The sequence below is a fragment of the Chionomys nivalis genome, chromosome 8 (genome assembly GCF_950005125.1).
Source record: "Chionomys nivalis chromosome 8, mChiNiv1.1, whole genome shotgun sequence".
NCBI lineage: Eukaryota > Metazoa > Chordata > Mammalia > Rodentia > Cricetidae > Chionomys > Chionomys nivalis.
Genome location: NC_080093.1, coordinates 40,335,113 through 40,359,363, shown reverse-complemented (window position 1 = coordinate 40,359,363; position 24,251 = coordinate 40,335,113). Strand labels below are relative to the sequence as shown.

Genomic DNA, 24,251 nt, shown 5'->3' with positions numbered 1-24,251 from the left:
AGTGCTATGGGAATAGTTGGTATGCTACATTGGCTCAGAAATAATGACAAGAAAAAGCATGTGTTCAGTAAGAGATACATTTTTTTTTAAATATTACCAGTCCTTAATCAAGTATGGATGCTGAGGACGTGGAGGGCTGAATGGGCTCTGCTTGGGCTAAGGGCTGTGTCAGACAGGGTTCACTCACTGGCCTGGCCTCTTCCGTCTCTTCACTCAATTTTCTTCATGGAATAATTGCCAAAACTCCAACGAACCTAGTGAGTGTGGGTTCCCACCTCTATGCATTGAGTGTTATAGCATCCGAACCCCTGGCTGTGTGTCAACATGGAGCTGGAAGCACCTATGATAAGGCCAAAGCCACACACAGTGGTGGCTCAACAGTTCTCTGCTATCATTGTTATTTACCTGTTATTCCTTTGACATCTCCAGATTTAACTTTAACCTTTGCTGAGCCACACCCTGGGTGGAAGAGCTTTGCTTTCATTTTATCATCATCGTCATTGTCATATCGTCATTGTCATCATCATCGTCATCATTATTGTCATCATCATCATCGTCATAGTCATTATTATTGTCATCGTTATCATTATCATTGTCATCATCATCATCGCCATCGTCATCACCATCATCGCCATCATCATCATCATCATTGTCATCATCATCGTCATCATCACCATCATCATCATCACCACCATCATCACCACCACCATCATCCTTCTGAATATACTGAATCTCCCATGTATAGTCAGACTGGATTTTAACTCTTGTAGCACTCCTCAAATGCATAGCAAATACCTTGCTTCAGCCCTTCAAATGTTGTGACTTGTCAAAATAGTCATGAGGACTATTTTGGACCAGTATATGTATGCTTGTCTAACAGGTCTCCAGATGAGGCAAAAGTCCATGGGGAAAGTCTCACTCAGCCATAAGCAGTGGACTTTGGGACAGTGCAGAGTACTGCTGGAACCTTGTGACCTGCATGCCCTCTTCTCTGTCGTAATGGTAGTGATTCTCTTAGTGGTTATAGTATCATTTTTGTCAATGGGACAGACGTGATCATTTCTGGAAACCCCATTTTTTTCTTAAATATTTTCCCCTAGAATTCTTGGGGAGTTGATAATTCTCAGCTTTCTTGTCTGGGGATGCCAGGTGTCACTTCAGACCCTGGGAGCTGTCCCGATCCAGTGTTTACAGGATAGGGGCAGATCAACCCTGTTTCTGTAAATATGTTTTGAACAAGATTGTTCTTGAAAATGTGTGTCTATATCAATCACCTTTTAGTTTTGTAAAGACAAAATGTACCCGGCTCGATGTTTGGTCAAGCTAGCAAAATGATAAGTGTTGTTTCTGGTTTAAAGATACTTTGGTGTAAAAGTTGGGAAAAAACATTTTTGACATATTAGTTTTTGTCGAAGGTTAACGTTGGAGGGTGGAAAAACTTGTCTGTTAGTATGCTAACATGTTTGCTTTTTATATATAAATAAAAATGGCTAGAGCTATTCAGGGCTGGCTGCTTCTGTGCAACTCATCTGGCGGCTGGACAACTCACTTTTTCTCCCCTACACCCTTTCCCCACCTCAGGACTCGATCCCAGGCTGTGGTGGGACTGTGGCAATGACCGCAAGCATGTACCACTACATCCAGCTCAAAAGGCAATTTAAAATCTACCTCTGAATATATCTTCCAATTTTTCAATTTAAAAACATTTTCAAATACAAGGTCAAATGATTGATGTTTGTCTTTATAAAATGGTTGTAAAGCCATTTGAAAAGATTTTTGGAGAGTCAGTATGCTAACACTAACAGCCATTCGATATGTTCTGCTGTGTGCCTGATGATGCCCTAGTGACTTCAGAAACATTTCATCCCATTGAACATGAAAACAAGAGACCACTGCAATGGTTGGGAATGTAGGCTCTGGAACAAGTGTGGTTTCGGTTCCTAGCAGTACCACCTAATGCTGTGTGCCCTTGGGTGGGTCACTCAATATCTCTGGGCCTCATATTCCTTATTTGTAACACGGGGCTATTACTAGCACTGTGATTAGACTCTAGATAGTTGTTATCCTAGAGACTAGAACCCTCTAAACAGTGTATATTTGTATTAGTTGTGCATTTTTAAAATTACTTCTCATGACATACTTTCTGAATTTATATTGTTACCCCAAATAGCATAGATACAAAACACATGGCTTATAACATTTAGAGAATTTGCTTAGGGTCAAACGGGAGATGGTGTGAAAAGGCTCATCTGCCAACCCCCAGTCTAACACAGCTGAAGGGGAGCAGATACCCTCTGGATCAGATCGAGATGGTAAGGACACGGGCAGAGGTGGTGTGGCTCACGGCAGCATCTCCATGATCCTTGCTGGCAGGATCAGGTCACATTAAAGCATATGGCTAGTTCTTGCCCCAGATCTGAAGAAGAGCCTCTGGGCTGCGTGTGAGGTGGCACCCATGAAAAATAAGAGATGTCTTACTTCCAGTAACTTAGTTTTTTTCTTTTCCATGAGAAGATGCCAGGACCAGGATAAGCCTTTGAAGTATAAAGCATGGGCTTTAACTCAGCATATCCAGACAGACAAGGTGCTCTTACCCAAGCTGTGTGGACTACGTGGGAACAAATGAGATTTGCAGAAATGTGAGCCAATATATAGCACCGAAATACATGAAACATGCAGACATTACTTAGGGCTGAAGAAAGGTACTCGTTGGGGTGAAATCATTCAGGGAAGGTCCTTCGATTTGGGTCTGGAACCTATCAGGGCCCTGGATTACTAACTGGTAAAGAGTGTGTGTATTTGGGGGTGTGTGGAATGCTGGAGAGCACATGGCCCAGCCGAGCCTTCTTCCCAGAGTGTTTGTAGCCGGACCTGACATACACACCAATAGTTGTTCTTAGCAGGGAAACAATCAAGCTCTTATTCACAAGCTGCTTTTATATCAGCATTTCATATTAGCATCAAGGTTGCTTTTAGAGCCAAGACTGTGCATTGTGGAGCTGGCTATTTGTGGAGATCTGGCAGGTTGCAGAATCCACGTGTGGAAATGGCGATGGTACCTGAATTGCTCCCCATGTACGATCAGTGTCCCAGATGCACTGCTTAGGTTTTGCATATTATCCCCGAATCACACAACACCCTAAAACTGAAGAAAAAGAACCTCTACTAATGCATGTTGGGTCATTCTGAACGGGGAGAAACTGCTCTGCATTGAGACCGTGCATATCTGTGGATTGTCAGTGAGGCCAGGCCCCGAGGATGGTTAATTACTTGGCCTGATTAACCATCTGATTTAGTGAGTTCTTTCACTAGGACACACTGTTTCTCTCTTTTCTTGTCCTTTACTATGGCCTGGCTCATATTTGTTCCCTCCAGGCAGGGCAGCTTTCCAGCTCTGTGTGTTCTGAGCCCTCCTCTCCTCATTGGCAAAAGGCTTGCCACCTGCAGTGGCTACAGAATGAGAAGGTCCTTACCCATCCCTACATTGCAGCAAGCACTCTTTGCCCAGTTGGAACCAGCCAGGTCGGCAGGAGTGGCATTGCATGCTGTGGGGTCCTTCACAGGTCCTGCAGGAGTTGTGGCAGGGCACACACCGGCTGCTGTCCTTGTCAGTGTGGTAGCCTTCTGGGCAGCTTTTAACACAGGTCGTGTCTGTTGAAGAAGGAAAAGAATCCGTCTTGACAGAATGCCTGACCTGTGGCTCGCACAATCCTTTCTTTGGGCAAGGAGGTATCACATGAAAAGAGAGATGAGGTCCCGTGGGCTGATTGATATCAGTGAAGACAGAGGTCAGCATGGATAGGCCACGACAGGCAGAATGGAAAGTGCAGGCTGGGGCTATGGCCGCTGAGGGTGTTTGGGTATTATGGCCGCCTGAGGGTGGTTGGGTACTATGGCCGCTGAGGGTGGTTGGGTACTATGGCAGTAGGGGGTTGTTGGGTACTATGGCCGCCTGAGGGTAGTTGGGTACCTCTACTCTTGTTTTCTACTGTTGCTATAACACTGATCATGAAATTTGTTGTTATGTGATGTTTTGATTGCATTATGATGCTCCTGAGACTGACAAGTTGGTTTTGAGTCATAAGGCAGAGCTACTATCTGACCAAAATTAACCATAGAGGTTTTGGAGGACTGAGGACAGAGAGGATACTAGGAAGAAGTGGGGCAGAGTTGGAGGAGTCTTGAGCCAGACTCGAAAGAAGCAACATAGGAAGTTGCTCCCTATGTTGACTTCACTTCCCACATGATGGGATTACAGGCATAGGCCACTATGTCCTGCTTTTCCACTTTTTAGAAACAGGGTCTTGCTATGTGTAGCCCATAGTGCCTTTGAACTTGAGATTCTCCTGTCTCAGCCTCCCCAGTACTGGGATTAGAGGCATGTGCCATCACACCTAGTCAAAACGATGACTTCATCAGCAAATACTGAATCCAGAGGCAACTATGAGAAAGAGTGGGCCAGCTGCTTGTTCAAGGTGTCTGTGCACAGACCACTCAGTACCGTGATGGAGGAGGGTCATCTTTCTATCTGTTGATTTCATTGGTTAATTAATAAAGAAACTGCTTGGTCCTTTGATAGGACAGAAAATTAGGTAGGCGGAGTAAACAGAACAGAATGCTGGGAGAAAGAAGCCGAGTCAGTGAGTCGCCATGATTCTCCCACTCCAGACAGATGCAGGTTAAGATCTTTCCTGGTAATCCAGCTCATGGTGCTACACAGAATATTAGAAATAGGTTAGATCAATATGTAAGAGCTAGCCAATAAGAGGTTAAAACTAATGGGCCAAGCAGTGTTTAAAAGAATACAATTTGTGTGTTATTATTTTCGGGTATAAAGCTAGCCATGCAGGCGGCCGGGTGCCAGGAATGTAGCCCGCCGCTCCTGTTACTACAGTACTGGGGAGTCGGTGGACAAATGGAATCATCTCGAGGAGAGGATCTACATGAATACCACTGACGAGAGGCAGGTGGATCTCACACTACTCCAGACATGGCTCTCAGAGGATACAAGCTACCTCTTTTGGCTAAGAAAGTACACCCACCATCTAGTCATGAGGGAACCACTTGCCAACTCAAAAGAAAGAATAGGGATTGAATTCTTCTAAAGGGTCCACAGCATAAAAATAGCATAAAAGCAAACTGTGTCCCAGACTGAAGGAGGCTACAAAATCCGAAAGGCAAGCGCATGTAGACCTTATCCCGAGCCCTTTCCTAAAGGGAGCTGGGATCATTTATTATGAACAGTAGAATTAAAACATTCTAGACTTACTTGTTTTATTTTATGTGTATGTTTGGTCTGCATATTGGTATAGGTACACCATTTGTGCCTGAACCCACAGAAGTCAGAAGAGGGCGTCAGATCCCCTGGCAGTGGAGTTTCAATGATTGTGAGTCACTGTGGGCGCTGGGAACCAGACCTGAGTCTTCTGCAAGAACAAGTGCTCTAAACCACTCAGCCATCACTCACTGTGTCAATGCAAATTTATTAGTGCTGACAATGTCCTGTGTAATAAAAGAGATTGTCCCTATGCTAGGAAACATAGACCACAGTGTTCATGGGGAAAGGGACTCAAACGTGTCTAGCTTCCCCTTCAGTGTTTCGAAGTGAAGGTAGATTGTGGATTAGCAAGTGCATGGGGATGGGGAAGATGAAGGTTAGCAGTGGGTGAAGTGGGTGAAGGCCAGTGTGTTCCTTGGACCATCCCATCTTGTCTGTTTTCTGTAGGTTTAAGAAATATGAAAGAAATGTAAAGAAAAACAAGCAAAGGACAGGAAGAAATTAACGGCCATCAGGCGTCACACTCTGCAGGCTCGGGCAGAGAGAGAAGAAAGAGACTGCACGGCCAGCCTTGGTGGGTGGTGTAACTCACTGAGAAGAAGAGTTTTTCCAGGGCAGGTGTAGCACTGGTCCTCGGCAGGCCCTGAGCAGCGGGAGCACTTCCTGTGACATGGCTGGCACCTGTGAGTGCCCTCATCCCAGTACTCGACAGCTGCGCACTCCTTGGGCGCTGTGCAGACCTCATTCACGATCGTCCGGCCTTCCTGACAAGCCAGGCAGGTCCAATCTGATGAGCAGATCCGGCAGAACTCGGGGCAATCTGTGGGTATGGCAGGCAGCCAAGCAGAGGGCGGTGAGAGACGGTTAAGGCAGGGACACCCCTTTAGGAAATGAATACCGTTCTCCTGGAGACTTCTAGGGCTTTGTGCCCTGGTGTGTGAGGACCTGCATACAACAGGCACTTGCTTGGCAGATGTGCTGGACGATAAATGAAGAATAGTTCACCCTTAGAGGTTCCAGTACCCATCATTCCCTCTACTTGGAATTCTGTTCTTACAGACATGTGCAGGTTTCTTCCTACAGTCATTGCTCCTTCCCTTTCTTGGTATCTTCCATAAAAATCTCCCAAATTTTGTGGGGAGGAGGCAGAATTCTTTAATAAATAAATAAATAAATAAAATCTCCCAAATTTTAATTCCTGCTGGCCTATCTTCCTACCCTTCCTTTGCTGTCTCCCTTTTCTCTTGACTTGGTGTCCTTAGCATCTTCCTCTCGGAACAGACCATGAGCTCTGTAAGGGCAGGCCTTCCGTCTGCACTGCTCTCCAGGCCTGGAGCAGCACACAGCACACAGAAGCTCTCACCCACCCCCCAGTTTACCCGGATGGAGAGATACATGGCTTTCCTGTTACTATTACCATCTCATTCTCTCTGCACCAGATTGGGACCAAAGATGCTAAGTCATTCATCCAGAAGAGAATAGAACCAGCCAGGTGTGGTGGCACATACTTGTAACCACAACTCTTGGGGGACTGGGCAAGAGGAGGGCTCATTGACAGCCAGCCTATGCAGCACAATAGGATTCCATCCCGATGTTGCAGGAGACAGACCAGGATGGGAATCAAGACCCTTAACAAAAGCTCTTGCCAATTCAGCCCCAGGACTCAGGAAAGGTGGCAAGCTACCTCTGGCTTCAGAAAAGCCTGTCTCCTAGCATGCTTTCCTCTCTTCTTCGAGAAGTCCTCTCATAATGGACAATCTATGTTTTCTGTTACCTGGTTACTAAAAAGAGATTAAGGAAGATTAATGCCCAGTTGAAAATTAAGGGGGCCCAAGGAACTACAGACCCTCTCTCCTTTCTTGTTTTATTGTTTCATGTAGTACTAAGGGTCCCACGCTGGGACACACTAGGCAAGGGCTTTCATACTATGTCGCTCCCCAGGTCCAGCAGTTCCTTTCTGGGCTGCATAGTGGCAGAAGAGCTGAATGGGAGATGAATGGGTCCTGGGATATAGAAAGTGCTGAGGGGAAGGGGGGCGGTGAGGAGAGGAGAGAGGGAAGGGAGATGACAGGCAGGTAGGAAGGCCTCCGTGGGATCTTTTAAGTGTGTGAATTCATTGGTGACTTGAACCCTCAAGAAGAAACATCAGCTTAGAGCACCCTTTAGAAGTTCATCAGCTCTTGGAAACCTTACATGGAGAACCCTTTTCCATGGGCATGTGCCATTAGTAGGGCTATGTGATCCGTAACTAACAGGACTCACATTCTCAAAGCTTATGAATGGTACATTTGAAAAATAAACTTTTGCTGGGCTGTGGTGATACACATCTTTCATCCCAGCACTAGGGTGGCAGAGGGCAGCAGATTTCTGTGAGTTCGAGGCCAGCCTTGTCTACAGAGCAAGTTCCAGGACAGTCAGGACACAGAAAAACCCTGTCTCAACACCCCATGCCCCAAAGGAAACAATGACAAAAAAGAACTCGTGTTCAAATTTGACTTTGAGCAGAAAGGGTAAAAGTGTGCTGAGAACTGTGACCGGATCTTCCAGAGGCCCAAGAGCGTGTTTTGAGCATCCCTTGCTCGATCCTGCAGGCCGGAAGTCCTTACCTTCGCATTTGTCAGTCCCCTCGTCTTTGTAGGTTCCCTCGGGGCACATGTCCAGACACAGCCCATTGTAGAGAACCTTGGAAGAATCAGCGCAGCCCACACAGTCATCTTCCTTGGGGCCATTGCACTCCAGACAGTTTTTATGGCAGGAGACACACTGGCCCAAGTCAGGATAAAAGCTCTTGGGACAGGAGGGATGGCATGTGTCATCGTGCAGGAAGAAGTTCGGCATGCACTCTGAGGAAAGGAGGAAGTAGCAGGTTACCCCCCAGGGACTGGTGAGAAGAATGCATGGCTCTTGTGGTGGGATAGCCCATTTCTCAGCTCTCTGAGCCTCTTGACCTAGGATAACATTTGCTTTTCCCTATCCAGCCAGGATGCATCCCCAATATCTAAAAATCCCTGTCTTGGGAGTGAACCCACACATGGTGGCCTGATTATATGATTTTGGATTTGTGTGCTGACGTGGCCTGTACTTCCCAGGTGAAAAAGTTTCAGTGCTGTGGGAAATAGTGACGGTGGGAATGCTGGAGTCGTTGCTCAAAGACCTAGGGACAATGACTGTCCACAGACAGCAGAATGAAACTAGACCCATACTTATCACCCTGCACACAAATCAGATCCACATGGACCAAAGACCTCAGTGTGAGAGCGGAAATCCTGGGACCGCTAGAAGAAAGCTGGCTGTACCGTGCAGCGCGTAGGTTCATAGGACTTTCGGAATGGATCTCCATTCGCCCAGGAATTAAAGCCAACAGCTGACAAGTGGAACCTCATAAAACTCAAATGCTTCTGTATACCAGAGGAAGCAATCAGCTGCATGAGGAGGAAGCCCACAGAGTAGAGGAGAATTTTTGATACCTGTACATCTGACAGAGGATTAACATCCAGAACATACTAAGGACTCAAAAGAATGAAAAAAAAAATCAAGAAAACAAATGGCCCAATTAAGAAAATGGGCTATAGATCCGAACAGAGAATTCTTTAAAGTCTTCCACATCCTTGGCCAACGGGGAGATGCAAATTAGTATTACTTATTACTAGTATTAGTGAGATTTCATCCAAGATCAAGACAACTGACAACAGATGCCGGCCAAGATGCGGGGAAAGGAGAAGCCTCACCCACTGTTGGCAGGACCGAAAGCTGGTACAGCCTCGATGAAAATCAAGGTGGAGAATTCTCAAAAAGCTAAAAGTAGACCTAGCATGTGACCCAGCTATATGACTCCTTGGTGCATGCCCAAAAGACTCGCTATCCTTCTCAGGTTCTTGCTCAGCCAGGGTTACTACTGCTCTCTTCACAGTAGCTAGGACGTGGAAACAGACTAAATGTCCATCACCCGATGACTAGATAATGACACACTGGAATACTATTGAGATACAAAAAAAATTCAATCGTGAAATTTTCAGGTAAATAGATAGAACCAGAAACGATGATACTGATACACCAGACCCAGAAAGACATGTTCTTTCATGTTTGTGTGTCCTTTGTCTGCATCTTTAGACGTCAGCATGTGACCCAAAGGAGCTGCAGAAGCCAGGAAGTTTGGAAAGAGTCATGGTGGTACAGAGGAGAAGGAGCTCTAGAGAAGGGTCTAGAAGGAAACAGGTGCTATGCAAGGGGAAAATGAGGGTGGGGGTCTGAACTTGTGGGAGGGAAGGAGGGAGGGGAGGTAGTTCAGAGAGAGAGGAGGGAGAAAGATAAATACCACTAAGGATGCTTGAGAAAGCCTTAGGGAAACATTATTTTATAAGCTTTACTTTACATAGACACTACACACACACAGTAATAAAAAAGCCTATTACTCTGTGTGTGTGTGTGTGTGTGTGCGCGCGCAGGTCTATGACACTGAAGGATAATGCTCATTGACTAACAAAAATCCCAGGCGAGGAAAACTCCCTTTCAAGTTCCAGGGTTGTCTAAGAGATTCCCTAGTGCCATATAGGCAATTGTTGCCTCCCAGAATTTGGAAGTTAGACTTTACTGCTGAAGACACTACATACTGTAGACACATGACTTGGAGGATATGATGCAAAACTGATCTCTTTCCATGATGTGGGATCACAGGTAGGAGATGTCTTTAGGAGGTGCAGTCTTTCCTATTGTTCCACCACCTTTTTCTCCCATATCTTTATAACTCTTTCGCTAATCACCTCTGTGATTTTTGTTTTTATATTTGAGACAGATCAGTCTCTTCTATAAGACCTTGACTCTCAGTGGGGTTTGGGGATCTTATCTGTAACTCAGTGTCCTGGGTTAGGAACTGGAGCTCTCAGAAACAAACAAACAAAACAAAACAGCTGTGTTCTACAAGGCTGGCTGACTGGTTAGGACTGCACTCTTGTGTTGGAATATTATAGATCCAGAATCAAATTATCTTGGGCTTTCTTTAGCTCCTTAGCCATTCCTTGCCCACCTCTGTGTTGGACCTGTGACTGTCAGGTAAATTCTCTTGGGATGTGTTAATTTAACGGACCATTATCTCTACCGACCCCAAGCCACAGCTGTCATCAGGTGGTACATGAAGCCTATAGCAGAGATGTCCTCACGTTGCTGTAACCCTCCTACCGGCTGTTACCACCAGAGCTTTTAAAAGAGCCTTGATTCAGGGCTTCCTTTTGCTCTGATTTGGAAAACATATGAACTGGTCACACTGAAACATGGCAAGTAGGGTAACCTGGATCTTTGCTCCTAGGCCTTGGTCATTCATATTTGTCCCCAGAATGAACGTTTCTTATTCCCTTTGAGGTGAGAGTTGAGGATATTGGGAGGAACGCTTGTTTGTCTTTAGCTCAGAGTCCCAAGGGAAGAAGCTTATCTCACCCTCTGCGTCCTCAATGATAGGCCAGCAGGTGGCCAGTTTCACTGAAGGTGGAGATTGATTCTTTCTGTTCTCAGATAGGGGCCTTAGCCAGTGGTTCCTCAGGGCCAGGATCCCTTTGGGACTGCCAGAATGTTTTTTGTTTGTTTGTTAGCTTTCTATCAAAGATGATTAGTCTGTCAAGGGCCAATATTGCTTAAATCTTGCTCAACTCATGAAACTTTTACACAAAGGAATTCATTTTTTTTTTTTTTATCTTCTCCACCTATCAAAGCTTTTGTTTGTGAAGAGCTGCCCCATGCCTCTTCCACATTTCTCAAACTTGGTGGTCCAGAGAGGCCAACCACTTGTCCTACCGCTTTCAATTTTTCCCCCAGAAATTCTTTTAAAACTAGCCAACTGTGAAAGACCGGCGGTGGGACCCCAGCCAATAGGGAAAAGCCACAGCACTCCTACATTAGGATAAAAACCTATCAGGTTTCCTGCTGGGTGTGCTTGCTAGGCCAGTTTGGGTCACGGCACAACCTTTTTGTGAGAAGAGATTGCCTTCGCGGGTTCCTTTAGTTTTGTTCACGTGTTTCTTTGTGCCAGAGCGAGAATATGCTTTTCCTCAGGATGCTTCCAGGTACCTTTGCAAGTTTCCTCATGGATGCAGTCCTGGCATTTTTCTGGACAGTGTTTGCAGACACCTTCCACGGCCACATGCTTTTCAGGGCAAGTTTTCAAGCATACCCCATGGTCTAGGACAAAGTCTCCTTCACAAGAGTGACAGTTGGTAGCATTTCCCTCGCAAGTTCTGCACGGGGAACGACAGTGTTCACAAATGCCCTCTTGTGCGTAGAAGCCCCTAGGAAAAGGAGGGAGATTGCAATTAGGCCAATTAGAGATGAATGTCAGCTGCTGACAGAGAGACTCAGACAAAAAGGAAAGGGTGCTGCTCCTGTCAGTCAAAACGAACCCGCAAGACTCACCGAGGGAAATAAAATGGAAGGGGTAGGCTTCCTCGGGAACTTTTAAAGCAATTGAATTTGTCTAAAACTTTCTTATTTGTCTGATTTCCTATTTATCCCCAAATTGTCATTTTCTTTTTTCTCTACTAACACTATTTGTAATTCATAACTGATCTGCTTAGAAGTTTAGAAGAGGCTCGTGCCACGACTCTGCATCCGGGAAGCAGAAGACAACCGAGAAAACTCAGTTGTCAACACAAGGTGGGAAAAGAATAGCCAGGCCCCACACAAACATGTTTTGGTCAGCGAGGAGCCTCACGTGTGACAGCTCATACCACAGACGCCGTGTATAGGTGGCTACACTACCTAGGCTTGTGTAAGAATGGTGTGCCACTCACCCAGGGATGAGACTGCCTACTGACACCTCTCTAAAAATATCCCCCACTGTTGTGCAATGCCGGCCACACGACCGCTGTCACAGAAATATGAATCCAGGTGTTGACAAGTCACAGGGAGAAGTGGGTGTCTGGCTTTAGGTACGCTTTGGCTTCTGTGGGCCCACAGTGATACCACAGTTAACAAACAACATTTAGTGGGTGCTCTGGCTGTGCAGAGAGCGCTCTAGGGAGAGGAAGGAGCCGCTCTGAGGTGCTGTGCAGAATGAGAAGGAGCAGGGCGTCAAAGGGAGGGAGACACTTACTCCGGGCAACTGTGGTAGCAGCGGCCCTCATGGAGAAGCAGAAGGTTGTCCGGCTGACTCAGGCACTTCTGGCAAAGGTCAGCCCCAGTGCAGGAGGCACAGTCTTCAGCACAGCTCTCGCAGCTGCCGCTACTGAGCGACGGCCATGTGCCTTGGGGACAGGAGGGAACACAGGTCTGTAGCCACAGGTATGTACCTAAAGATCAGGGCACAAGGGGAGGGCAAAGGACAGTTGTTACTCCTGCTAGCGCACATGTCACCCAGAGGACTGACACCCAGAGCGGTGTCTTCCTTCCTTCCTTCCTTCCTTCCTTCCTTCCTTCCTTCCTTCCTTCCTTCCTTCCTTCCTTCCTTCCTTCCTTCCTTCCTATTTTGCTTTTTCAAATTCCAGGTATTTGGAACACCGTTTCAGGCTTGTAAAAATATTTATTTATCTATTTACTTACTTATTTTTATTATTCCTTTAGATTTGCTAGATCTTTGGGAAGGAAATCAGCCACAGGGGGACATTAGAGTTCTGTCATCTAGGCAATCACATGTGAACTGCTCCATGGGACCCCCTTTCCTTCCACCCAATATATGATGGGTGAGACTGGCACGGCAGTGATATTTCCAGACATCTTGCCCTTCAACACACACTCCGTTTTCATGTGTACTAATCTGGAAGGACATTATTGTTATTCTAAAAAGCAAATGTGGGCTGTGAGATGGTTCAGCAGGTAAGGGCCATTGCTGCCAAACCTTATTAATGGAGCTTAAGGCCTGGAAACAACGCAGTGGAAGGGGAGAACCAACTCCTGCAAGTTCTCTGACCCCCACATATGTGCTGTGGCATGTTCACACCCACACTCAGAAATACATAAATGTAATCATTTTTTTTTTTAAATTAAGAGGTTAGGGAGAGCTCAGTAAAATGCAAAGGTGACAATACAAGTTTGAGCCCCAGAACCCACATAAAAAGCCGGGTGCAGTGGTGAGAGCTTGCAGTCCCAGGACTAGGGACATAGGGAAGGGAAGATGCTGTGCTCATTGGCCAGGCAACCAGCTTAGCTGAACTGGTGAGCCCCAGGCCAGTGGGACACCTGTCTGAAACAAAATGAAATGAAACAAAACACCAACTTGGAAAGCCATCTTGAGGAACAACTTGACCTCTAGCCTCCACACGAGAGCACGTGAACTAGTGCACACCACACACACACACACACACACACCCTATAAAATTAATAAATGATGTAAGGATAAAAAAAATAAGGTCAGATGTGTGGTGGCACATGCATTTGGGAGACAGAGGTATGCAGATCTCTGTGAGTTTGAGGTCAGTCTTTTCTACATAGTAAGTTCCAAGCTAACCAGAGCTACACATTAAGATGGTTCCAATAAATAAAATACATCAATAATGTAAAAATAATAATAACAAAATTTAAAACCATCTCAACTAGAATGCTAAAGCATCTTGCTTCCATTTCTGGGTATGGCCGTTCATGGTTCCAGCCTTGCTGCATCTGCCATTTTCAGTGCTGCCTCATGTCAGATCTCACAACAAGAGTCCCCATTCAGGGCTCTAGCCAAGTCCCGACTGCTTGAGGTCAGCCCAGATCCGGAATACTAAGTCAAAGCTGTAGAAGGAAAAATCTCGAAGCTATCAAAAACTTTATTACAGTGTATTGTTGTAATTCTCCATTTTATTATTGATTGTTGTTATTCTCTTATTGTGTCTGATTTGTAGATTCAAGTTTATCATAGGAAGTAACATAGAGGAAAAACACCACATGCAAGACTTGGTTCTACTGTGGTTTCAGATAGCCATAGACTTTACTGGAACCCATTGCCAAAAAGAATAAGGGGTTGGCGGTATTAATAACATTACACATGCATACATGGCTCTCATGCTAATTTTTAAAGACACACATTTTATTTTATTTTTAATTATTTCTATGCATGCCTGTGTGTCAATGTGTATGAGTGCAGGTGCCCATGAAGGCCTCAGGAACTGGACTTACAGGTGGTTGTGAGCCACCAAATGTAGATGCTGGAACTGAGCTCGGGTTCTCTGCAAGAGTAGTATGCATTCTTTTTTTATTGATTTTATTGAGCTATACATTTTTCTCTGGAAACAACCTAGATGCCCCTTGACCAAAGAATGGATAAGGAAAATGTGGTACATTTACACAATGGAGTACTATACAGCAGAAAAAAATAATAACATCTTGAAATTTGGAGGCAAATATCATACTGAGTGAGGTAACCCAGACCCAGAAAGACAAATATCTGCTCACTCATAAGTGGTTTTTAGACATAAAGCAAAGAAAATCAGCCTACAATTCACAATCCCAGAGCACGTAGACAGCAGTGAGCATTTGTGTGTTCTTATCCACTGTACTGGGTCATCTCTCCAGCCCTTAAAGATAATTTTTATGGGAGCATAACACTACATAGGCAACCTATCCTGAGGAAGTTATCTATGCCCAGGGTTTCTATAAAATGGTAAGATCCAGGAAATGGGCTGTTCTGTTGCCACCCTTCCCTTCCCCTCCCAGCATCAAGTGTAGACTCAATGATGAGGGAAACCACAGTGTGTTTATCTTCATACTTATCCTCGTCTTAGATAAAAGAACAAGAGACTGTAAAGTACCCCCAGATTCCAGAAAATTCTGTGGCCAAATCAACCCAAGGCTTCACCATGCTTTTGGAGTAAGAAGCATTTCTTTGTCCCAGAAGGCCCGTTTTTGTTGCTGGTTTGTTATGTGTGTCCTCCGGAGCCCCCACAATGGGAGGATACAATGAGACTAGATCAGTACTGTACGCCTGAACACAAACCTCCACCAGTGTGCAGGCGTGATGATGGTGTGCGGGTTCAGATCCCACCGCCTCCCCCTCCACACTGACCTGCTGGACATGAAGTGCAGAGAGTTTCAGATCCAGCGCAGGTCTTACAGGAAGAATGGCAAGGCTGATATTGTTTCGTGGCATCTGTATGGGCAAGGAAGAAGTCAGACTTGGCCTTACAGCAAACTGTCACAGTAGTGGAAGAGGCCTCACTGTAACTCAGTCTTCATTGTTTTCAATTTTATACTAGCTAACTTCTGGCTACCACCCAGTAGAATTTATTCATTATTTTCTAAAATTCTTTCCTTGGAAACATTATCAAAATTTCCCGCTCAACGACAGAAAAGTTATAGCTTATAGGACAGCGTCATACTATGAGCTAACAAATGATGCTGCTTTCACATGTTTGGACCATGTAGGCGAATGTCTGTGTGTCCATATGTTTGTGTGTTTGCATTCTCCCTCTGAGAGCATCTGAAAGAAAGCTTTTCCAGAAAGCCACCTCAGAAAGCTCGTGGGACAGTTTTTCATATACACAGGGCAACCTCATCCACCCCACTCAGGGAACAGGGAGATCTTCCCAGTGCACCGCCCACAGGGAAGTCTAGGTTCTCTGATCGTAATGGCCCTGACCCCTTCCTCTCTCCTTGACCCTCTTCTCTTTCTAGGAGCCTGGTAGATGGCTCTCTACTCATGCCTGCCATCCCAGCTGGACAGCTTATGGGTAGGGTAACCATGGATACAGTAATCAAAGTCTCAGAGTCCTAATTTCCAGTCTCCAAAATGAGAGAAAATGGTTCCTTCCTTGTAGAACTGTGAAGCTCAGGGAGGAAGTGTGTGTCTTGTTTAATGCTGCTGGTGTGTGAAGTCCTTACTTAAGTCCTTACTTACTGCTTGGTGAGACAGTGTGTTAGGTACTTAACACAGGGCTCACTGAGCCAGTGTGTGGGGTACTTACTTAACACAGGACTCACTGAGACAGTGAGTGAGGTGTTTAACAGTGACTGAGTAACAGACCTCCACCTTCTCCCTTTCCTTTTCTTTCATCATTCTTCCACTCCATTTCTGAGGCTGCTATAATTTCTCTTTTATTTTCTTAATTCACACTGGGACAGGTCCAGGGACGGACCTGGTTTGTTCGGTGTCTCTTGTGATTACAAAGCCGCTCAGCCTTGTTTGGGAAGAGACCAGAGTGGAGTACAGATATGGCAGAGAGATATGACTATGTGGATACACATGTGCAGTATGCACGTGTAACGCACGCCATAACATGCATATACACACATGACGCATGTGTCTATAGAGCCGCACAAGTAGTCACATCGACTGGCAACAGCAGTTGTCCCCAAAGTCCACAGGCCTCTTTTGCTCCCGGGGCCTTTTCACCTGGAGACAAACTGTGATCATAAGGAGAGGCCGAAGGAGGGCAGCCACATGCTGGGATGCTCAGAGTTGCCAGTCATCTACACTTTATCTGGGCACAGGCTGATTTTCTGAGACTTTCTCATTCTATCCAGAAGGGTTTTATTCACGAGGATATGAGCTTTATTTTTCATATATTTGTGAAATTCAATAGCTATCCACACACACATATTTGTAATTATATATATTTAACATTCTGGCCATTTATGCTGTTTTCACTGTATAAACTTGGTATAGAATTCGGCAATGTTCCCTAATGTCCAGCAGAGGGAGCGCTGAACAAGCAGTTCACAGTAATCAGACCACAGCACCCGCAGGTTAGCCAGTCAGACCGAGTAAGTTGTAACTTTATTCATGGTTCACGTTTTTAATCCCACTCCAGAAATTCTAACCTTGCTAACACTGGTGAAAAAGAGGGGGAGAAAAGGAAAAGGAAAGACATCTCTTCAGCCAATTAAGTGGTACCTCTTAGCCACAGGCAACAGTGGAAAACCAGGCCCCTTCTTATTCTCATAGTAAATAATTAATAGTCGTGTGGTTCTATACCTGCACACTGGATCTATTCACACTGTGTATCACTTTGCATTATGGCCTTTGTTTTTATTTGTGTTTTTTTTCCCTTTTTTGTAATAGGGTCCTGCTATGTAGCCTAGGCTGTCCCTGAACTTGTGAGTCTCTCCCCCACCCAGCCTCCTAAGTACTTGGCTGATAGATGCGCTCCATAACGCTTGACTCGCCTTTTTGTTCTTTAAACTCATCTTTTGGAGAGCAGGCCTTGCTGATAAATGAGGAACCCCTTCGTCCCTTTTGGCAGCTCTGTAATATTTTCCTCTATGGATGTGCCAGCCTTCATTTCTTTTATCATAGCCATTCAGTTTTCCAGTGTTTGCTATCTTAAAGGACACCACAGTGTCCAAGAAGGCCTATGTTGCTTCTTTAGCATATTAAAGATTTGCAGGGATGGAGCCTGGTGATGGAGCCCAGGGGCTCGTGGTTGCTAGGCAGTTCCCTGTGGCTGAGCTCCCATCCAGCCATACGGCTCTTTTTGATGGTCTTTCCCAGGCATAGTCCTCAGTGGGTCGAGAATGGACTTAGATGTGACAGGATCCTCTGCCACTGGATCACACATTTTTCCCAAGTGTCCACTGCCTTCTTATGGCCCTCCTGTCTCCTCTGTCGTGACTTCCGTATCCCCATTGTCCTGGCCTTCTGACTGCCGGGGTTGTTTTCTGCAGAGTAGAGATGGCTGTGGGGTGGTGGCCATCTCCTCCCTATTTCCCTGTTACCTCTTTTGACTTGAACTTTCCACCTTCGTTGCTCCTGCAGCAGGTTCTTCACCAAAGATGGGTTTTCAGTGGGAACAGCTTCTTTTTATTAAAAAAATAAAGTGTTTGTTTTAGCAATAGAAGGACTAGGAAGAAGATAAGCTTCACCCCACCTCCCGGAAATGTCTGCTGTGGAATCTTCACACATAGATCCCCCCTGAGATGTGGAAGGTGGAAGGACTTGTGGGGTGGACTCATTTGCACCCTCTGCATGTAGGATACTGAGCCTGCATGAGCCATCCAACACTATCCATACAATAGATGCTTCCTCTTGTCACAGCCTTTGAAGGCATCTTTTCAAAATCCTTTGCATATGTATTTGTATGAATCCTATTTCATTTTTTTGTTACATTTGCAGATTGCTTGGCCCCACATATCCGTTGTGTCTTATTGCAATGAAGCTACAGGTACATCTTTGAGGGAATGCACTTGTGGCCAGTCAAGACTTCGACTGTGAGGCATCCTGGTTGGTCTGTGGATGCCTGCTCTCTGGGACTATTTTTTTTTTTCTAGACCAATACTATTCTTTGATGTCCCTCACCCTCCCACCAATTGTTATCTTTTGTGACCCAGAGAGCGCTGTTGTGAACTGGTGTTTTGGTCGGGACAAAGGGTCAGGAAACAGGACCCCTAATGTTTTGTGGGATGTAAAGGTTTCTCGGGTTTGAGAGGATGGATGCAGTGGTTTCATGCTCTCATTTTACAGTCGAGGGAACTGAGGCTCAGAGAGGACGAAGAACGCACTCGGGGTTACGCTACAGTGAACGGCCAGGCCAGGATTTGAACGCAGGGCTCTCTGTTTCTAGAGCTACTGTTCTTACTGTGGTTTTTTTTTTTTTTTTAGTTTGCTATCCATTTGCAGTGCTGGGATCCAACTCAGGGCCTCACTCACGCACAGAAGGCAACTGTTCTCCCGTTAAGCCACACTGGAAGCTTCCAGGTCTGTCCATCATGAAAGCCACGTACACTAGAGAGGCTCTTGAGCAATTAATTTCAATTTGAAAGTCATTTGAGAGAGATCAAAGTGGAGCTTGGTTGGGGAGACAATGCTGATTTGCAGCGTTGCCAATTTCGGTGATGGAAACATTTCTGCCATAGCTAATTTTAGGCGGTCAATGGCCTGGCAACACACAGTTCCTGGATGCGTAACAGCCAGCGCAAGCCAGTACAACCGTCCCTTGTAGCCCTGGGCCAAAGGTTTGATTATCCCACAGGGTGTGTGCCCTTTACATTCGGTTTTCCTATTGGTTAAGTCGCTAAAACTGCCACCATCCTTCCTAGATGAGGCAAGCACACACAGAGATGGACGAATCCCTTCTAGGAATTTGTGGCATCTTCAAAGTCACCCGCAGTTACTATCACACAGCATTTATCTCTCCACAAAGAGGTTGACTTTCCTCCCACAAAATCACGGACTCCAGTGTTTCCCAGATCTTAGGAATGAAGATCAAAAGGACAGCTAGTGGTGAGTGGCTAGGATGTGGTCAAAGATAAAACGTTTGCTCACCAAGCCGCACTTTGTATATTAGTCCTTGCTAGCAATCTGTAATTAGAGCCTGCTATGACCTGGTTCTAATCAGTGAGGGAAATAGGTGGACCAGGGCACTCTCAGGCATGTTTGCTGGAACTTTCTGAGACACCGGAGGGGAAAAATGCTTCAGAAGAACAAAATGCTTTAACAGCGACTGGGAAACTGTTCCCGACCCCAGGTCTGGTAAAGCTGTCTCCGGAAACTGATGTCTCACTGCCCCTGGATGTGGTGACGGCACAGTTGCCGTCACCTATTCAGAAGGATCCCTGTCATTTAGGAACACTGGCCCAGGACATCGTCACAGAGTTAGTGAGTGGGGCCCAGGGCCTTCCTGGGACGTTTTTAGTGGCTGGAAAATACAGTAAAGCTACCATCCTTGAAACTCAAGGGTCTTGGCTGCTGGACTTGCCTGGCAGGCCTTGGTGAATTTGCCACCCTTGGACTCTGGGGAGAGGGGAACTCATTCTGGGGAGAGTTGACAAAGAATTGTGGTAGTTCTTCCTCACTCTCGTTACTGTCCTTCTGATTAGCCCCAGGGCTAAGAAAAGAGCGAACACAGTGTCATTCAGTCTCAAGGTCATTTCCCCAAGCACACAGAGACCTGTGCAGCACTATCTGAGAGTGACCTTCGGATCCCAACACAGCTGTTTCTGTTGGAAGGAGCGAGCTGAAGCTCAGGCTATGCTAGCATTCTACCTGCGTCTGAGTCTGTTTTTTTAAAAAGTCCCAACAACAAGGCTGAAAACCCAGCTGGTAACACCTAGGCAGCTCCGTTCTCTCGTGAACACCCTGTGACTTGTTCCAGGCTTCCTTGAGGTTGACCTAGGATGACTGAAATCTGTTCCTCATCATCTGAGAGGTGTGGCTAATTAGTGCTTGCTCTCTGGAACTCTCCACTCTCTTATTACACCCCTGACCTTGTTTTTAGGGGAAGAAGGCAGGAGAGATGTAGGCACTGGCGCCAAGCCTCCCCACTGTTAGTGGGATGCGTTCCCCATTCACTACCCACTCGGTGCTATGCTGTAGCTGGCGGGGAGAGTGCGCCACCACTGCGGCTTCACCTTGCTTGGCGAGCAAATGCTCCCCACTCTCTGTTAATGCTTTGCATGTCTGATTTCATAGATCACAGAAATGGAAAGTGCAGCTAGGTCACGGACTTCATTGCTTTTGTCCAGCCGCGAGAAACATTCTCATCTGCTCCTAGACTCCCTTATTGGTGGGAGGCCCCCAAAGAAAATAAAACCTTTCTCATTGCAAAAACATCACATCGTGATCACAGGGGGCTGGGGGGAGAAGGAAGCCTGGGTGTGGTGCTCCCACAAAGGGGAACAATCAAAGTCTGATTTTTGCTTGCAAAATGCGTAGTCCAGTTGAAGAGACATGTAATCATTGGGGGAATCGAGTCGGCTCTGACTCTCTTGGCTCCCTGCACCTTTTCATCATCTGGACGCCAGATAAAATACAGATGTTCAGGGCAAGAAGCGCAGCGCCAGACTGTTTCCTTCTTGGCTTCTCCTACCTCTTAAAGCCTGAATGCCAGACCGACTCGTTTTCAGCATTTTGGTTCAGCTATAATTCACAGAAGATATCCCAAGCTGGATCGAGTAACTTTCTTCTTAGCCCTGTGTCGGAAACAGCCCAGAGTGCTCTGGCCTTTGGATGTTGTCTTAGGAAAATCAGATGTGTGGAAGTGTCATAGTGGACAGCAGCTATGACACCCGTCCTCTGACCCCAGGAGAGACCTTCCTCCTTGTCCTGTGTGGGCTCCTACAGCTGCCACTGTCACTGTAAGGAGTGGGCTCTTCCCCAGAAATTTGGAAGCACCTTTATTTTTCATAGTGTAGCTGAATGTGAGTCAGACTGCCCACCCCCATAAAAAGGACTTGGGTTTTTAACCTTCTCCAACATGGGGATGTCATAGAAAGATTATAATTGCCTCGAAGGAAGCCCATAGTGGGGTTGCAGAGGTGGGGAGGCCAAGTCTAAAGATGTAGAGAGGGATGAATACCAGTCCCTCATGCCTTCTTGAAGACCAAACCTTTCCCATATGCACCTGCAGAGTGCAGCGCCCCTCTCCACCCAGACATGCTGAGGATCAGACCCAGGGCCCCATGCACAGTAGGCAAGTACTAGACCCCTGAGTTATGTGCCTCCACCCCAGACAGCTCTCCAGCAAGCTGGCCTGCTTAGCATCAGCTCCAGTGTGTCAGGGTCACTGAAAAGACTGCCCTGGGGTTGAAGGTTTCCTTCATTGTAGAGATACATCACATGATAGAAACTGTTGTGAAGCCTTTGAGAAGATGGGAGGTAGGCCACTGCCCACAACATTCTTCCATGGTCCTGGGTCTCTTATCTCTAGATCAGTCACATCTTGCCCTCTGCTTTGCTCTTGCTGGCCACGTGCCTACTTCAGCTTCCTACCTTTGTGTCCCACAAACTCCCGGATTCTGTAAAATAGTCCTTCTGCACACTGTGAATTTGTATTTCTCTCATTGGTTAAGAAAGACGGTGATTGGCCCATAGCAAGGCAGGATAAAGTTAGGTCGGAAAATCAAACAAGATACAAGGATGAAAAGGGTGGAGTCAGAGAGTCACAGAGCAAGATGGGCACTCCGGACTGAGAAAAGGTACTAAGCCACGTGGCAAAGAATAGATAAAAAAGGAGTTAATTAAGTGTAAGAGATAGCCAGTAACAAACCTGAGCTATCAGCCAAGCATTCGTAATTAATATTAAACCTCTGAGTGATTATTTGAGAGCAGGTGTGAAAAAGAAACATCCACGAACACCCTGAGACTTGGGGGTCTTGGAGCAATCGTGGATTCTCCCTCAAAACCCTTTTTCTCAGAAACAGTACTGAAGAGGGAGGAAGCAGAGAATGCCCTGGGCCTCCCTCTGCCAGGTACGTACCATTCCGGAACTTGCCTTCCCCCACTTGGGGCCCTGTGCGCCAGACACACGCCCCATGCCACAGCTGCAATCCTTCTCGACAGCTGCTGCATTGGTTGTAGCCCAAGCCGGTACACGTCTCACAGGCTTGGTGGCAGGGCTGACACTCTCCCAACTCTTGGTCTCTGTAGAAGCCAGGGCCACAGTCCTGCACACAGCTGCCACCTTTGGAAGGGAGGGGGGCATGAAGAAGGGTCTCTGGTCAGCTGGGCTTCTGGTGTTATTGAAGGACTTTCAGGACATTTTTTTTGCATGTGTGCAAATCAAGATGGCTTTAGGTTATTTCAGCCAAAGACTATGTTCTAATAAATGCAATACTTTTTTTCTCTTTTTAATTTAAATATGAATTTGCCCTCAGTTAAGAGCAAGGAACTTTGAATGAAGATTTAACACCTCCGAGCCTTAATAAACTACACATAAAATGAGCCTATGAAGAGAACTCTTGAGGTGCATGCCTTAATCCTATCACTTGGGAGGCAGAGACAGGAGGATTTCTGGGAGTTTGAGGTCAGTCTGGTCCTACCTAGCAAGTTCCTGGACAGCCAGGATTGTATAGATTGACCTTGTCTCAGAAATAGAGAGGAGGGAGGAGCTGCTGAGGGGCTGGGAGACGGCTCAGGCCGTAACGTGGTTGTCTTGCAAACATGAGGGCCTGAGTTTGGATCCCTAAAATTTACATTTAAGTTGGGTACCATGGGTATGGGGAGAGCCCCTGTAATCCTAGTGATGGGGAGATGGGGGAGAGGCGGAGACAGGTAGATCCTTGGAAGTTCATTGGCCGGTTAATCTAGCCTACATGGGAAAGTTCCAGGCCAATGAGAGTACCTGTCTCAAATGAAAGGTAGAGGCAATGCAAGGTTGTCCTCTGACCTCCACAAACATGCTGCACACATGTTCATGCACAACTGTGTACACACAGAAGGATGGGGCAGAGCGGGAGAGAACGTGAGCTGTCCACTCATTGATTGCTGTCTGTAGTATTCTCCACTCTCAGTCCTCAAGGTCACGGGGTTGTCCAGTTCCTGGTTGGAAGACTCACTAGAAGTCTTCCCCAACTATCTATTTCCAGCAACATCAATGAGTTCACCAAAACCCAAGACAATGGAGCTTGTTCAATTATATAGTGTACATGAGTCTGTAACAAGACTTTTTTAAAAAAACGTAAGGTTTTTGCTTCAAGAAAATGGTCGTGACTCTGAATAGAATAGCCCAGGTGACTTCAGTTCTAAAGCATTGGTTTTCGGGTCCCCCCCCCCATACTGGTACCTGCTTTTCCTACTCAACATCAACTTGGGGATCCTTGCGATTAATTAGTGAAATATGAACTACACTTCAATATGGTTCAGGCTGATGTTCATTTTCAAACATTACAGTTCCTCCGGGGACCCTAGGGGCCAGCACACAGAGACCCTGAAATCCATCACAGGAGGACCTCTGTTGCAGTGATGGCCTGCTGGGACCCCAGGAGATCACCATTGTCCAGCTTACCTGAGAGAAAGAAGCCCTCCTCACACCAATAGCACTCATGCTGGTCGCAATTGCCACAGTAGGGGCCACAGGCTCTGCACTCCCATTCGGCACTGAAGGTCTTTTCAGGACAGACTTTATAACAACGCCGCTCAAACCTAGAGAAGATGATGCCGTGTTTCCATGAGACGGACTGGTGTTTGCTAGTAATCACCACAATCTGATTCCCTCAGGCTCGTTTATCTGTAGCGTGGCGAACAGGCGATTGGTTGTCAAGGGCAGAGACCTGCACTTGGCCTGCCCTGCCAATCAAACCAAGCCATTCGCTACCTCCTCTGGAGCTCTGAGGGTTCCTTTATCAGGAGAGCTGAGAGGAG

At 46.3% G+C, this 24,251-nt stretch overlaps 1 protein-coding gene across 1 annotated transcript in view; it reads right to left on the bottom strand.

Moving 5' to 3' along the window:
• Pcsk5 (proprotein convertase subtilisin/kexin type 5) overlaps positions 1–24,251 on the bottom strand; it is a 409,270-nt gene that overhangs the window by 12,484 nt on the left and 372,535 nt on the right. The window contains exons 26-34 of the mRNA XM_057777813.1: positions 23,896–24,032; positions 22,369–22,572; positions 17,891–17,971; positions 15,243–15,326; positions 12,357–12,552; positions 11,336–11,553; positions 7,885–8,121; positions 5,871–6,098; positions 3,474–3,651 (exon numbers count right to left, since the gene is read on the bottom strand). Of these exons, the coding sequence (XP_057633796.1) occupies positions 3,474–3,651; positions 5,871–6,098; positions 7,885–8,121; positions 11,336–11,553; positions 12,357–12,552; positions 15,243–15,326; positions 17,891–17,971; positions 22,369–22,572; positions 23,896–24,032 (1,563 nt within the window). The remainder of the gene's footprint in view (positions 1–3,473; positions 3,652–5,870; positions 6,099–7,884; positions 8,122–11,335; positions 11,554–12,356; positions 12,553–15,242; positions 15,327–17,890; positions 17,972–22,368; positions 22,573–23,895; positions 24,033–24,251) is intronic.